Here is a 16,525-nt window from a genome sequence, read left to right on the forward strand (position 1 = left end):
AGCCTGAAGACACAGCAGGAAAAGCCACAGGCTAGTGAGGGGAAAGGAGCAGCATGGGTCAGGGCTAACAGGGGGCAGGAGAAGAATGCGGAACAGGACTCCTGTAAATTGCACTCAGCCGGGTTAGTTCTGCTGGCAGCTGCCCCGGCCCTCTGAGCTAATGAAATGGTGCAGAATGGAACAATTCTCCCAAAGCGAATCAATGCAGACGGAGATGAAGGAGGGGAACTATGGGGAGGAAATGCATGTCTACAATAAGAAAGGCTTCGGGGAAGGAAGCTGCTTTGTGCCCCCGCAGCTTGGGGCGGGGCTGCAGCAGCTGGGCCAGCAGCCCATTGGTGGATCTCAGCAGAATGAGTCAAGCCCTTTGTATCCTTTAAACATGCCTGTCACAGCAAAGGCAGATGGGACCCTTTGCACCATTGCTCTGCTTAGCAGGGGTGTTGAACCTGTGTGTGCGTGTACCGGCTCTGTGTACATGGAGATGGGTGCGTTGCAATCAGAGAGGCGCGTGTGTGAGGCTGTGGTTTCTGTGCATACAGTGGATCGTGCTATTGCCCAGGGCTCAGATTCAGCTTTTGCCAGCCCTTCCCGCTCCAAATCCCACTGAAGTCAATGGAAAGCCCCCGATGGGGCTGGATCAGGCCTGAGCTGATCACTTGGCCGGCAGGTCTCAGTCAAGGGGGGCACATGTCTCTTCACACAATTTGAGAAGCAAAAGCGATTCGTTTGTCGCTGAGTCTAAACCAAAAGACTTGTCACCACTGGGTGCAGGGTGAAAAACCACATCACATTTGGAAACCCCCGGAAAAGTATTCCTATGAATAATAAATAACGGTAATGAGATCTGACTATTTCTCAATTACTAAACAGATATCAACCAATTCATCTGACAAGCCGTTAACTTGCAGTGTGTTTTAATCATTCTTATGCTTATCTTTAAAATCAGTGTATGTTATTCCCCTGGTCTGGTCTAGTATGGCAGTTCCTGCGTTCCTGTGCCTCCTGAAAAACCGTCCAGTGCTTATCTAGCTAGCTATCCCCAGAGAGACCTGTCTGTGGGTCACCTAGTGCATGGTTTTGGCCAGCATAGGTGTTAAATGTATCTTGCTCCATGGCAGACTGTGAAACCACGCGGCAGCCATATCGGCAACAACCATACTGGGAAACGCTCCTGTGCTTGACAACTATTGTTCGCCAAGGCGGCTGTTCACACGTTGGGGCTCCGGGAAAGGCAGGGTCTCCACCGGCCTCTCTTTAACCCAAAGGAGCTTTCGGGGTGGAGCTAAAAGCCTTGAAAACTATAGTTCACAATGGCAACGCAAAACCAGAGCTGTCTTCTTTTGGGAGCAAGGCTGCGTAGTGGGTAGAGCAGAAGACTGGCCATCTGCGTTCTAGGCTCTAGTCCCAACTCTGCCAGTGACTCACTTGGGCAAATCACTTCCTCTCACTGTGCCTCAGTTTCCCCATGGGGTTTGAAAGGGAGTTGTGGCACTTAACTCACCACTCTTTGGAAAATGCTTTGCGCTTTCAGGAGAGGAGCAAGAGAGCCGGGCAGAGGAGATTTGTGCGTCTCCCCTCCCTTTCCGGGGCATGGCCCACTCTCCCCATGGGCTGGATAAGAGAGCATTGCAGAGGAAAAGCGTGGGTAGATCTGGTCTGGGGGCAGAGCCCAGTATCAGGGGAGACACAGGGTTTGTGTGCCAGCCTTAAAAGGCCTTTTAGGTCCTGGCTGCACCCTCATTTCTACTCAGTGAAAACGCAGCTCAGCCTTGCACCACGTATGGCCCAGAGCCACACGCCCGGCTTGGACCTTGCAGGGTTGGTCGGGTTAAAACTCAGCTCTGGGCCTGGCCGCAGGAACTAACCATGTCTGAGCCACGTCCCTAAACCAGCTCACAAGGCTGCCAAGTCTCAGGAAGGGCGGGCGAGTGGGCTGGGCGCTGGCATGGGCTCAGGTCTCTGTCCCCCAGACCCCGCTCGGAGACCGGGGCTAACCCCTCCCTGCCGGGCTGGAGCGCTGGGAGGCTGACGCAGAGCACGGGGAGAGGGTCAGTACAGCAGCGAGCTGGGCTGGGGAGCCACGGGTCTAGGCAGACACGGACGGTTAGAGCATGGGCTGCTGGGACCCCCATAAACCCATGGCCCGGCCCTAGCCACGCTGCGAGGTTCGAGCTGGGTTGGACCTGGGTCCCTCGATGCAGCAGAAATCAGGAGAGGCCGTTGGAAAGGTCTCAGGTCCCCTCCTCCACCTTCATAGAGCCTGTCAGAAACACACTTCCCACTGGCCCCCCGGCATTGCACGACAGGGGACAATCGGGGAGGGTCTCGCCCGACCCCTCCCCCCCACACACAGGAGGGGAGCTGGCAGATCCGCTGACATCAGGGACGGGCCTGAGCAGGAGGGAGACCCCCCCCTGCCCACGTCCGGCCATGCCCCAGTTGCTCTGGTTTCATGCCAGGCTGTTCCTGGTCCCCTCACAAAGGCTGGACAAAGGGGCCATGCAGCTGCAGAAAAAAGCGGCCCAGCTCCCTCCCCTGCGTCCCCCTCTCCCGCTCCCTCTGTCTGTCTCGCCCGCCCCAGGCCCTGCGGCAGGGAGGAGGCGCCCGCGGTTTGGGAGGGGTCCGTGCGCCAGCTGGCTGCTCCCGGATCTCCCAGGCCCACACGTTGACAGTCGCTCCCCTCCCCGGGGGGACCCACCCGCTGCCCCTCTCGCCCTTCCCCCCAGCGGGGCTGGGCTGTCCGGCCGGCGGGGGGCGATCGCTGAGCTGGGGGGCCTCCGTGGCCTGCGGGGAGAGCTTCTGCCAGCTGGGGCCAGCAGCCTGGGTAACGCCCTGTCACTCAGCCGGCTGATGGCGAGGCCAGGTGGGGAGAGACCGGCCGGCTGGCCTAGGGATGCCCCTTGCCTGAGCCCTGTGTCCCGCTGTGTCTCTCTCCCTGCGCCCCACACGCTGGGGATGAGCCATTTCCTGGCGGAGGAGCCCCACGTGCCTTCGCTCCGTGTCTCCCTTCGCAGACGGTTTCCAGCATTTCTGATCCAGGCAGATACGGACGTGATGGTGACACAGAAACGTCTCAGGGAGCCGGGCTCCAGCCTTGGTGCTGGGGTCTGGCTGGGAAGCCAGGGAGAGCAGCGGGGGGCGGGGAGCATGGCTCTGGGTTTCCAGTTCAGGCAACTCCCCTGCAAAGCACGTCGCCTGCCCCGACCCACTGCTCACCCCTCGGCCATCCCCACACACCGCCATGACCCCACCCAGCCAAGGAGGGCGGATTAAAGACCCTTTGACCTGGGATCTGGACACCGGGAACTGAGGCAGCGAGAAGCCAAGCACCAAACCGAGCCCTGGCACAAGCCAGTGCAAGAGGCCGGATGATGCTCCCACCAGGCCCCACAGATCTCTCTGGGGTGGGGGCAGTGAGGAAGAGTCTTCGGGGTGGGGGAGTCCAGTGTTGTCCTGGGGAACCGAAGGGCTCATGCTACAGGGCCCCACCCAGCACTAGCCAACCCTAGCGTGGGACGAGTCCCAGAGCCGGACGCACAGGACGTGCCTCTGGCTCGTTGCCACCTCGCGGCTCGCTCGGCCCGTTGGCAAAGCGGCCAAGGAGCAGGGGCGCAGCTCGGGACTGGCTCCTTGCGACTACCCACCGTGGGGGAGGGGGTCGCTGCAGACGTGGGCTCTGTGAAGGGGAGAGGAGGAGGAGCCGAAGACCGCATTGCGGCAAAGCCGGGGATGGAAGGAGGGGGAGAGAGGACCGAGATGAAGCAGCAGCCGCAGCGCCTGTGAGTTCCCCCCCCTCGTCCCCCCCGCACACACTCTCGCTGGCTCACACAGGGGTGACGGCGAGTGCCAGAATGAAACGGCCAGTGACAGCTCTCCCGGGCTCTCTCACACCTCCCGCTCCCCAAGGGCCCCAGCAGCTGAAAGCAAAGCCAGACCCTGACACGGTTTCCTCCTGTTACTTTTGCACAAATGGCAGAGCCCTCCCCACAGGAAGCGTGAAATCCCCTGCCTGCCACCAGCGCCGGAGAGCAGCTGCTCCAGCCTGGGCCCATCTTGGCAGGACGCTTGGGGCCGGCGCGCACCACACAGGTATAGGACGTGTTTGCATTTCAGATGCATGGGGGTCTGTGCCATTGCAGGTCCACTAGGGTTGGGGTGTTAGAAACACTCCCTTCGGTGGCTATTATGGGATGTGCATGGCAGCTCCGGCCTGGCCCAGGACCCCGGGCACTGCACAGACACAGAACATGTCTGTGCAAAGCTTTGCAAGTGGACAAGGCTAATTATCAGTGGAGATGGACCCAATCCCCAGAACCCAGCCCCCCGCCCCGTGGTTTGGGGTGCTCAAAATCCAGTCCCAGCTCTGACTCGCCTTTCCTTCATGCCAACCCCCCAGGCCGGCGCCCTCTCTCCCCACGCTGCGGGACCTGGGGGGCTGAAGGTCTTGGTGCTCACCAGGTGGTTACTCCCACTGCTCCGAGCAGGGGGGTGCTGAGCACGCAACTGAGCCCTGGCGGGAGGGGGCTGAGCTTTCCCAGAGGTCTGGCTGCTTAGGGAAAGTTCAACCTCCTCCTGGTTCTGTGGGTTGACGTGCAGCCAGCCTCTCCCCCCGCCCCCCCCCCCCCCCCCCGGAGCTTTGTGCATGTCACTGAACTCAGAGTAGGGCTGCCACCTCTGAGGTGACAAACACTGGGATGTCCGGGGTGAACTGGAACCTACCAAACTGGAGAGCTGGGAGCAGGTACCGAGCCCCCAGACAGATTTCCCAGGACCTGGACAGGTGCCAGCCTTAACTCAGATCAGCCAGCCCCCAAACTCAGCTCCCGCCCGTGTGAGCCGAAGGAGATTCTCCATTAGCTCCCTGCAGTGCCGGGCCTATGTCACACAGTAAAGCCGCTCTGAGGCAGTGCTGCACTAACCCCTTCAGGACAATATCCAAAGGTTTCTTTCAACACCAGCTCGAATTCCGCCTCCGAACATGGTGAATAATACCCAGTGTGGTGGGGGGTGGGGAGCGGGTCAGGACAATGTGCAGAGTCGGACGCGTGCATGCTGCAGGTCCCCGGGCCTCGGTGGGTCTCCCTTCACTTCCACTGAGCCACGGGGGGGCTGAGCGCTTTTGAAAATCTTACTCGTCATCTGTCTGTGCTTCAGTTTGTCCAGCTGGAAAGTGGGTAAAATAAAACCCCTAGCCGGCCTCCCTCACACTTGAAACTCCAGGCGGGTTCCCTATCGCCCTAGCCTTGTCTGGCGCGCACCCGTGGGGTGAGACACCAGAGAGGACTGCATTTCCCTGAGTCCCGGGGAGGAGGGATTCCTGCATGTGTCATCTGTAAAGCGCTGGCTGAATAGTGCAGTAGATCAGAGGGAAGTAAAGGAACAATGCTCGGTATGTGCTTTGCTGAGCTGCGGCCTGCCTGGCTCCCGGAGCCAGCCCAGTGCAGGGTAAGGCAGGGGGGCAAACGCTGTTGCCACAGTTTGCAAAGGGCTGGTCTGTGCCCACAACCCACGGGCCACCCCGGGCCTCTGGCAAAGGGAACATTTAGCTGCAGCGCCACCTCCGGGAAGCAACGCGAACCGGCAGCACAAGGGAAGGGCGGAGGCCTGCAGCAAAATCCGTCCAGTGGGAAGCCATCGCCACGGCAGGGTCTGCAGCCTGGTGCGCAGGTCCCCACCCTGGTGAGACTCGCACCCGCGCCCGGGCAGCTGCTTAGTCATTCAGCAGTGAAAGACCCCGGGACAAGCTCTGCTCCTGGGCGACCTCTGGGTAAAGCCCAGGGGGTTTCCAGCAGGGAAACAAGGGCTTAGTTACACTTGAACTGCGCTGTCAGGACAGTTTAGCAACACTGCTCTTGTTTACACCCCGACAGGTGCTGGAATGAGGGGTGCGGGTGGCTGCAGCACCCCCTGACTTGAAGAAGTTTCCACTCTCTACAGGGTTTCCAGTTTGATTCAGTGGCTCTCAGCACCCCCACTGTACAAATTGTTCCAGCAGCAAACCTGCACCCCGACCGACATGGTTAAACCAGCCTCACCTGCGAGTGTGGACCAGGCCGAAGAGCAGAATTTGGGCCTGTTCCCAGACTCGGCAGGTGCTGCTGGGTGGCCTGGCGCTGACCGGCCCTGAAGAGCCATCGCACCGCAATCGAAGTCTGCCAGCTAACACGGTCCCTCCCGATCAACCGGGCGTGGGGCTCAGGGGCCGGGCGTTCCTCGCTCCTGGCTGCCTGGCTGGAGAGTGGCAGAGGATTGATCCCATGGGATGGCTGCGTGGTGGCCACTGCGGGATGCGGTGGGAGGGGTGTAAGGTGCCGGAGGGCACGTGTTCCCATCCCCACAACCAGTCACAGCCAGGCTGTGGCCTAGGGAAACCCCGCTAGATGGGGTGCAGGAATGAGGCCCCTTGCTAAGGTCTGAGCAGTACCTCTTCTGAGGATGATCAGGAGACCAGCCACTCAGACCTTTCACAGCCCCCAGCTTTCAGGGGTGGCCTGATCATTAGAGACCCCCGACCCCCCTCCCTCAGGGCAAGGTGAAACTTCACCACCCCGGCCTAACCCCAGCCAAGGAGAATGATCTCTTCCCCCCATTCCTTCTGCGTCCTGGTGCAAACCCAGCAGAAGCTGAGTTCAGGAGGGGCCAGAGGCTGGAGAGATACAGCCCCAGTAGGCTCAGCTTGGGGGGCAAGCAAAGGGGACCCAGGGACTGCTCTAACTTACAGCTGCCGACAGACCACTTCACATCCCATGCTGCCCAAGCTGCTCCTAGCACCTGCTATGCCTGGGGGTCATGCAGGAGGGAGAGGTCACAGGGCCATCTGTGACTGGCGAACACCAGTGAAAAGTAGGGAGGGGGCTTGTTAATGTAACTACCCAATTTTCAGAGGTTCCCAGCATGATTGAGAGCCTCCCCCCCAGGGTCAGTTCCTCACCTGGAGAAGGGACAGCGAGCGCCCAGGGGAACGTCACTGGGCATGCTGCTGCTGCCCCCGCTTCTCTCGCCTGCCAGCGCCCCCCCACTCCGGCCTGGGACTTCCTCTTTTCCTGCCCTTGTTTGTCCTCTTTAATTCCTGTTTTTCTTTAACATTGGTTTGCCTTTCCTGCCCGCTGCCGGCCTGTCCGGCCTGCTGCGTTGCCAAGCTGTGTGCACTGGCCCCGCCGGAAGAGCTCAGATCTGTAACAACAGCTTGGCCCGGCGGCCGGGGACCAGCTGGGAGCCTGTCCGTCAGTGGCAGGTTCTCACCCCATCTGACCGTACGCTTGGCCCCTGCGGTCATGCTCGGGCAGGGATGTTTTGGTGCCTTTACCGATGGGGAGACCCGACACCCCCCCTGGGCCCTCGTCCTGACTCTCAGCCCTCGGGAGTGAAAATGACACCAGAGCTGGGGCACGTTGAGCCGTGGTTTGAGTGACAAGGTGCCGGTCTGGAGCTGACACCGCCAGCTTCTCCTTTTCTGATACGGGCTCACAAGCAGTGGGGGGTGCAAACCCTTTCCGAGAGGAACAGCCCCAGAAGGATGGGGCGGGGGGAGCAAGTCAGCACACCAGGATGTGCTCGTGCGAATGCCGTCCCGGTGAGAGGGTCACACTCACGGCCCTGGCACTGGAGCCCGCCATCCACAGAACCAGCGGCAGCAGGGCGAGCGCCCGCCCCCAGCCTGAAGAGACCCTCGCTGGGGGCTGGGCCTGGGATGGACCTGAAGGGGCCTTAAAGGGAGAGGCGTCCCGCCCGCACACGGCCCGTAGAGAGCTGCAGTGGGACTGGCCCTGCTCCCGGCACATGGCTCACACGGTGGATCAGGGGCACGGCCAAAGCGTCACAGGGGGCCAGAATGGGAAATGGAATGTCTTGGAGGGGCCAGCGTCAGCCGGGCCCCACAGAACAGGGAGCCCCTGCAGACCCCGTCCCTGCTCCACGCGCAGGACGGGAGTAACTGAGAACTGGGGCCTTGTCCTTGGCCTCTCTCCTGACATCATGGCAAGCGGCTGGGCTGCTGGCGGACGTTGTTTCCAGTCCCGTTGGCAGGTGGGTTGAGACCCCCCTGCTCATTTAATGTGGGACCCAAAACGGCTGCCACCGGGTGACAACTTGCAGTCACCAGCCGCCTTGGCCAGAACTGACTTGGGGAGCCAGGTGTCAAAGCGGCCCCAGTTGCCGAGGGGTCCAATGACTGGTGAATGCTAGTGCGGCCTTTAGAGCTGTCACACCGCCCGCCGTGAGGGTCCTGCTTTAGTGGAGGAGGAGATTAAATTCCTGACTTTATCATTTGCCTTTGTCCCACCCCCAGCCTGCTGCGTGGTTTTTCCCTAAGGAAACTCCCCAGGATCCCATTGTCAAAATGGAAAAGGAGGACTTGTGGCACCTTAGAGACTAACACATTTATTTGAGCATAAGCTTTCATCTGTCTCTGTCATTTGTTTTTATGACTAACTAGCCCCAGTTCCCCAGGTAGCTGTAACTGACCCATACCCTGGAAAGTCCCACGGGCGGGTTTGCTTGGGGCAAGTGGCCTTGGTTTTCACAAGAGATGCCCAGAATCCGCGCTGTGGTTAGTACCAAGCAGCAAAGAAAGCCGGGTACTGGCCCTGTAGCTAATCCAGTGACTGTTTGAAAGGGCAGTTGTCAAACACGCGTGGATTACAGGTGTTCGCCTTGTCCTAGCCATGCTGGTACCCGGCTGACAGAGGGACAAGGTGGTGAGGTAATACCTTTGATTGGCCCAGCTTTGAGGACAAAAGCGGAAAGAAAGCCAGGCTCCCTGCAGAACGAAGGTCACGCGCGTCCTGCAGGCTAAAGTCTCTCCTCGTCCCCACTCCCTCGCCCCACAGCGTGTCATCCAGACAACACGTTCCCCACTGGGCCAGCCAGGGAGGGGAGAAGGGCACTGAGTTCAAATCCTGACTCAGACACAGGCTGGGTGCTGGAGCCTCGGGGCAGCCACTTGTCTGCCTGGGTAGTGGGGATAACAACATCGGCCTCCCCAGGGAGTCACCAGGGTTAGCTAGAGCTAAGCACTGTTCTGATAACTCCTTCCCCCCGCTGCCGCTCGCCACCGCTCGGTGGCGGTTCCCAGGCGTGTAGGGGCACCGGACAGGTGAAACAGGCAGCAGGGCTAGACTCCGGACAGGGGCAGCCGCACAAGCTGGGCATGCTGGGGGAAGGGGGCGGGCGGAAAAGTGCCCTGGGAAAGCGCAGCGAGGAGCCTCCTTGGGGAGAGCCTGCGTGAGGCAGCGCAGCCTTGCCGGCCCTCCTGGCTGAGACAGGGCCAGGGAAATGCCTCTACAGCCAAGCCCGGGCTCCTGGCGTTTCCCCTGGGGGCACAGGCTGATCCAGAGCCCGTGCCCCAGGTCGCTGCCCCCACGAGCAGGGTCAGCGCTGGCCTGCCAAGCCTGGTCGCTCAGGCCCTGTGCACGCTAGAGCCTTCTCAGACCCCCGTATGCCCCCCGCAGGGGCCTCGCCTGCCCACCGCAGCCCCCCAGCCAGGCTGCAGGCCGGTGGGGATAATGCCATGTCGCATGTCCCTGGGGCTCTGTGCTCACAGACCCCCCCGTTCCCGCCAGGGGGCAAGCGACCCCCCCGTTACAGGGGGGCACCCCAGGAGAAGGGGGGAGTGTTGATAGCAGGGGGTTGACTGCTCAGAGGGAGCTCCCCAGCCACACCTGTGGTCCCACCCCCTCACCCTGGTCTCAGGCCCTTCATGTGATCTGCTGCCCCCTCCCTCCACTGTCCTCCCCTCCCCAGGGAGGTGCTGCCTGGTCCAGCCCCCTCCTCATTCACTGAACACTGAGCTACCAGCCCCACACACACTTCCTTCTGCACCCCACCTCCCCAGCCCATCACCCCTGTGTCTCCCCCACCCCCTCATGCCTCCCCAGCCCACCTCCCACCCCCCCATGCCTCCCCAGCCCATCTCCCCCAACCCATCACCCATCCCCGTGTCTCACCCAGTGCTCTCCCACTCCCCATGTCCCCACAGCCCCTCCCGCATCTCCTACCCCCAGGCCTGCTAGGGTTGCCAGTTGTGATTGGACACATTCCTGGTGGTTTCTTCACATGACAAAACCTTTAATTAAAGATTCGTCTTTAATTCCTGGAAACTCCAGGACAATCCTGGACGGCTGGTAACCCTAATGCCTCCCCATCCCATTCCCCCACCCCCATGTCTCCCCCAGCCCATCCCCCCTCTCTCCCACCCCCATGGTCCCCCCAGCCCATCCCCCCTCTCTCCCACCCCCATGGTCCCCATCTCTCCCCCATGCCATCCCCACTCTCTCCCACCCCCCATGCCTCCCCCAGTCCATCCCCCATCTCCCCCAGCCCCTCCCCCATGCCATCCCCCATCATCCCCACTCCCATGTCCCCCCCCAGCCCCTCCCCCATCTCTCCCACCCCCCATAGCCCCCCAGCCCATCCCCCAGCCTCCCTCCCCCCCCCCTCCACATTCCACTCTGCGTCCGTCATCCACTGCGTGCGAGTTCAAACTTTCGAACCTGCCAATCAGGACACCTTGGGGGCGGGGCTTAGAGGAGGGGCGGGGCGTTGAGGGGGGACACACCTATCTCCCCGCCCCTTCACCCTTCGCCCCGCCCCCTCGGGTATATAAGGCCCCGCCCGCGGGGCTGCCCAAACTTCTTCTCACTGGAGACTCCCTAAAGGGTCGGATAGTGAGAGACGCCGCTGCCCCCACCCCCCCACAGTCATGGTGAGTTGGGGGCCCGGGTTCGAGTCCCCACGCGGGACCGTGCGCACTGTGGGGGGCGGCCGGAAGGGAGCTGGGGGGCAAAGTGTGGGGGAGGGGCGCGATGGGGCTGGGCGGGCCGCGTGGGGAGGGGGCGGGCTGGTGGGTGGGGGGCGCGCTGGGGCAGCCGCAGCTCGGCATGCCGGGGGGGGGGCGCACCGGCTGCAGCGACCCCGGGGCCCCGAGCACGCGTGGGCCCCACTCGCCGCGCCTGGCCCCGCCGTGCCCCATGACCTTGGGGGGGGGGGGGCAGCGCGGGCCCCCCCCGGGCTCCGGAGCATCCCCGGGCCGCGCCCTCGGCTCCTTGCTGCGCCACGCGGGGCGGGCTGAGGGAAGCGGGGGCGGGCCGAGCTCGGCCGGAGGCGGAAGCTCGCTTGGGGGGGGCGAGCTCGCTGCCCTGCAGCCGGCTCGGATCGGCCCCGGGGGCCGGGGAGGGGAGCTGGTGCCTGGCGGGAGTTCTCCGGGGCGGGCCAGGCTCGGATCTGGCCCGGGCTGGGGCCCTGCAGACAGGAGCGCCCTGGAACGGGGCGTTGTTGCTGGTCTGCGCGCTCGCAGGCGGGTATAACGCCTGGCCACGTGTTCCCCTGCGAGGGGGAGGGGGTCTCTTCACAATGATGGGGGGACCGCCCCCCCCACAGTTACAGACTCCGGGCCCAGCTGGCCTGCCAATCCACTCCTGCGGCCACCCTTGAGAATCGGACCCAGGAGTCCTGCCCGCTCCCTGCTTTCCAGCCGCTTCTGCTAGGCCATGGTGGCCCCAGAGACCTGGGCCCTGGCCCTCGGAGCTAGCGGCAAGGGATAGGCAGCTGGTGCGGTGTGAACGGAAGCTGTAACCCGCAGCGGCAGGTGACTTTCGGGTTGGCCCCCGCGGGAAGGGGCTGGGAAGATGCCCCGAGGGCAGAGAGGCGAACCAGGGCTCGGTCACGGTGAGATAGGAGGGACTAGTGAAAGCGGGACTGGCAAGAGGAAGTGATGCCGGTTGGAGAGGGATTAGGCTGGCCCCCTTATTCCTGGGTACAATATTCAGGAGCATGCAAATATCCTCCCCGCCCCCCATGCATGGGAGGCCAGTGCTCTCTCCTGGGTCCGCGCCCCGCCCCGGGGACCTGCCCCTGTGGGGACCTGCCCCTGTGGTGATGCGCAGGCTGCCGGGCCTGAGCGCCTTGCTTGGAGCCAGTCGGGCTGAGTAATGCCCCGTGTCAGCCAGGGTAACAATGGGCCTCTGATAGCGAAGGGCCTGGCCCGTGGCCCGCATTAGTCAGCGCTTCAGCGGGGCTAGGGGCGACTTCATTTTAGAAGTCGATGGCCCTAAATGGCCATTTCAAGTGACCTGAGGGGCCTCAACAGCGAATGGCAACATAGCCTTTGCCAGCTCTCCTGACTTCTGGCTGCCTCCGTTTGCCCTCTGTGAGGAGGAGGAGGAGGTTTTCCTACCCCGGGGAGGAGGATTAGGGTTTGTGCCCTGCTAAGCCTTAGTCAGTTGTCTGCCTGCATTTCAGCAGGGACTGCCTCAGAAGCCCTGTGGCCGCGAATATGGAGAGGAAACACTTAGAGACAACGTTTCAAAAGTTTCGGAGATGCTTGTGGAATGTTTCCATGGGCTCCGACAAGTTCAGTCCCTTGGCTTCCCTGGGGGCCAGCCAAATCTCTGCTTCGGCTGGAATTTCTGGCCACTTTAACAACTTTTTAGGAAAAGAGAAGCCGTTTTCCAGACCTTGCGGCTGGCTGTGCTCTGCCTAGACTCGCCAAGGTGCAGTGCGGCCTCCCCTACGGGGTTAAAACCAGCTGACCACAGCCCTTCAAATTACAGCTTTTGTGGCTGCTTATCTGGCATGTTTTTCCATGAGTCAGATGGCTGGAGCTTGCTGGTTTAATCTGGCTTAAAGAGGAAAAAGGGCCTTCTATTGAAAGAATAGGACTGAAGCAGAGGCTGAATTAGCTCAGTGAGGGTTACACAATCGCTGGGAAGCCATGGATCAGGGACTGAAAAGAGGAATTTGCATGTTTCCATGGGGCCCGTCAGGAATGTTCCCTGGAGCCGGAGGCTGGCCTGCGGGTATACAAACTGGTGGGACCCAGGGAAGCAACACTTCAGTGACTAGGCTGCAGCTGAGAACTTGCTGCCTCATCACATGTCTGATGTTGGGTCAAATCTGCTTTGACCCTGCAAGCCAGAGCTGCCTTGACTAGCTGCTTTCAGGCACCCGGCCAGCCTGTAATGTGGCTTCTCTGAGCTGATGTGGTCGGGGAAAACCCTTGTCTGGCCTGGTTCGGGAGCCACGTGTGTGTTCTGGTAGATGCCTTGGCTAAAGAAATGGTTCCTTAACAGTCACAGCATACTCTTCCCACCCTGGGGGAGTGGTACTTGGCTGGCCACAATCCTGTCAGGGCCAGCTCCCTTCCTGCTGGGGAGCTTCCTCCTGGCTCCTCTCTGGCCTAGAGACTGTCTCCTGGAGGTGTTTGCACTGTGGGTCACGTGCCTCATTCATAAATCTAATCTTACTAATCATAAATCTCAGGGTTGGAAGGGACCTCAGGAGGTCATCTAGTCCAACCCCCTGCTCAAAGCAGGACCAATCCCCAACTTTTGCCCCAGATCCCAAATGGCCCCCTCAAGGATTGAACTCACAACACTGGGTTTAATCTTGCACCATCATGCCCCATGGTCAGCTGGTGACACTGGGTGCAAAACCACCCCCGGCCAGGCTGCTCAATGTCCCTTTCTCCCCGCAGCGTGAGTGCATCTCTATCCACGTCGGCCAGGCTGGTGTCCAGATCGGCAATGCCTGCTGGGAGCTCTACTGCCTGGAACATGGGATCCAGCCTGACGGCCAGATGCCCAGCGACAAGACCATCGGGGGAGGAGACGACTCCTTCAACACCTTCTTCAGTGAGACGGGCGCTGGCAAGCACGTCCCCAGAGCCGTCTTTGTGGACTTGGAGCCAACAGTCATAGGTGAGTTCTGGGCTCCCTGGAGGAGAGTCCTGAGCCTCGTGTTCCCGCGATCTCCCTGGAGAAGGCGCCTAATGCTAACTCTTCTTCCCTCCCCAGATGAAGTGCGCACTGGAACCTACCGCCAGCTCTTCCACCCTGAGCAGCTCATCACCGGCAAGGAAGATGCTGCCAACAACTATGCCCGTGGGCACTACACCATTGGCAAGGAGATCATCGACCTGGTTCTCGACAGGATCCGCAAGCTGGTGAGTGAGTCTCTGCCCAGTGAGGCCAATCTGGGTGTGCCCACAGCATTGTCTGTGGTCCAGCCTTGGCAGCAGAACGGTGCTGACGTGTGTATGTGCCAACCCCTGTTCTCCCTGAATTGGCTTCCTAGCAAAGGTCTCCTGTTCCGGACGGGAGCAAACCCTTCTCCCCCGTTCAGCAGCAGAGCAGGGAGGGGCTGAGGGCCTGTGTCCTAGACAGCTAGGACAATGGAGTGTGCTGGAAGGGAGGGATGTGGGGGCGGGGTCTGCACCCACATAATGCAGATATTGGGAGCTTTGGATTTAATGTGGGCTTGGAACAGACTGGCCCCCCATGGGGCAGGGCGTGAACAGAGCAGACAGGCTTATTTGCCTGGCTTGGTTTCAGCCTTTACGACTTCTCACCTTCCTGACTGGCTCGTTCTCAGAGCTGCCTGTCCTACCCCGCTTCTGTGTGTGTGAGGGGGGGCAGGGGGGCTCTGCCCCTGTGTCACACAGGGGCAGAAACTACCTCAGTCTCCACCCTCTTCGCCAGGCAGACAATCGCTGGTAATAGGCAGCTGGGGGCAAAAGACTCGGCTCTGGAAGAGCTGCTGTCTCCGAGCAGTGACATCGCTGTGGGTTCCTTGGGTGGGGCTGGCTGGCTGTGCTGTCTAGAGCACCGAACCCACTGAGGGCAGGGGCCAGCTGTCAGTCTTGTGGCCAAAAGACTCATCAGGAGCAGATGCTCCTGTCCCAGCGGGGGTGGGTGAGAAACCAAACTGTGCTTGGTCAAAGAGCAGAGCTGGCCACGATGGCCTGGGTCAGGGCCTGGCACTAGCAAGGCTTGTGTGACCAGGATCTCAGTGCAGGTTCCGGAGGCAGCTTGTAATGTGTTTCTTCTAGGCCGACCAGTGCACAGGTCTCCAGGGCTTCCTGGTCTTCCACAGCTTTGGAGGTGGCACTGGTTCTGGGTTCACCTCCCTGCTGATGGAGCGTCTGTCTGTGGACTATGGCAAGAAGTCCAAGCTGGAGTTCTCCATCTACCCCGCTCCTCAGGTCTCCACCGCAGTGGTGGAGCCCTACAACTCCATCCTGACCACCCACACCACCCTGGAGCACTCTGACTGCGCCTTCATGGTAGACAACGAGGCCATCTATGACATCTGCCGCAGGAACCTGGACATTGAGCGCCCCACCTACACCAACCTGAACCGTCTTATTAGCCAGATCGTGTCCTCCATCACCGCCTCCCTCCGATTTGATGGTGCCCTGAATGTAGATCTGACAGAGTTCCAGACCAACTTGGTGCCCTACCCCCGTATCCACTTCCCTCTGGCCACCTATGCCCCGGTTATCTCTGCTGAGAAAGCTTACCATGAGCAGCTGACTGTAGCAGAGATCACAAACGCTTGCTTTGAGCCAGCCAACCAGATGGTGAAATGTGACCCCCGCCACGGGAAATACATGGCCTGCTGCCTGTTGTACCGTGGGGACGTGGTGCCCAAAGATGTCAATGCTGCTATTGCCACCATCAAAACCAAGCGCAGCATCCAGTTCGTGGACTGGTGCCCAACTGGCTTCAAGGTTGGTATCAACTACCAGCCCCCCACTGTGGTTCCTGGCGGTGACCTGGCCAAGGTGCAGCGGGCCGTGTGCATGCTCAGCAACACCACAGCCGTGGCCGAGGCCTGGGCTCGTCTGGACCACAAGTTTGACCTGATGTACGCCAAGCGTGCCTTTGTTCACTGGTACGTAGGGGAGGGGATGGAGGAAGGCGAGTTCTCGGAGGCTCGGGAGGACATGGCTGCCCTAGAGAAGGATTACGAAGAGGTGGGGGCGGATAGTGTGGAGGGCGAGGATGAAGGAGAAGAGTATTAACCGGTCCCGTCTCTTCCCTGTGCTGTCACTTCATTCTGTTCTCTCTGTTCCTGTAAAACTCTCCACGGTGTCCTGTAGTCATTAAAAGTGCTCTTCCTACTCAGACCGTCTCGTTTACTCTCCTTCAGCAGAGCTCTGGCTCAGCCCTCGCGTGGGCCAGGGCAGGCTTAATGAGGAGCAGCTATTGAATGGGAGGGGGGTGGGGCTGTTCTCCACTCCTCACCAAGCTGAACGCTGGCCTGGGACCCTTGGCCTGTGACCAAGCCGCTGCATCGGAGCAGTGCCCCGGTCCCACTTCAGCAATTCGCTGGAGCCACTCCGGCATGTGCTGGAGCCCTGCTGAGAGGGGTAGAAGTGCTGTTATGGTGACCATGCACTCGCTGTAGCTTCCTGCCTCTCCCAGAGACACTAATCCAGCTACCATCTGCCACATCTTGGGGGCAGGGGGTGTCTGACTCCACCATGGCCTCCTGGGTGGCATAGAGACCTCCCTGTGTGCTGTGCAGGGGACAGGACCCCCCCTTGCTCATACAGCTGGGCACAAGACTGGGACCTGTCCCCACCACAGCCCAGTCCAAGCTGCTCCTAGCCTGCCATGCAGGCGCTGGGCAGAACTTCATTCCAGGCCTGGGGTGGCCAGGCACGGGGCAGGTGCTAGGCACGGGGCAAACGGCCGAGTGCCTGGCCTGGGGAGCCCCTGGCTCATGCCAGCGGTGGGGGGGG

The 16,525-nt window shown here is 61.0% G+C and overlaps 1 protein-coding gene across 1 annotated transcript; it reads left to right on the forward strand.

The window, feature by feature from the left end:
- The first annotated feature begins 10,554 nt into the window (after positions 1 to 10,554).
- Positions 10,555 to 15,905, forward strand: TUBA1C (tubulin alpha 1c). Its single transcript, XM_037883937.2, has 4 exons — positions 10,555 to 10,705; positions 13,475 to 13,697; positions 13,794 to 13,942; positions 14,828 to 15,905. Exons 1-4 carry the CDS (start codon positions 10,703 to 10,705, stop codon positions 15,800 to 15,802), a joined length of 1,350 nt encoding a protein of 449 aa, XP_037739865.1. The 5' UTR covers positions 10,555 to 10,702; the 3' UTR covers positions 15,803 to 15,905.
- Positions 15,906 to 16,525: the final 620 nt, after the last annotated feature.

Source organism: Chelonia mydas, chromosome 20 (assembly GCF_015237465.2).
Source record: "Chelonia mydas isolate rCheMyd1 chromosome 20, rCheMyd1.pri.v2, whole genome shotgun sequence".
Lineage (NCBI taxonomy): Eukaryota > Metazoa > Chordata > Testudines > Cheloniidae > Chelonia > Chelonia mydas.

Bases quoted from the DNA above. Each gene is read 5' to 3' on its own strand.
- TUBA1C (XM_037883937.2), top strand. The intron at 13,698-13,793 runs GTGAGTTCTGGG...TTCCCTCCCCAG, and splicing joins CTTGGAGCCAACAGTCATAG to ATGAAGTGCGCACTGGAACC. The intron at 13,943-14,827 runs GTGAGTGAGTCT...TGTTTCTTCTAG, and splicing joins TCGACAGGATCCGCAAGCTG to GCCGACCAGTGCACAGGTCT.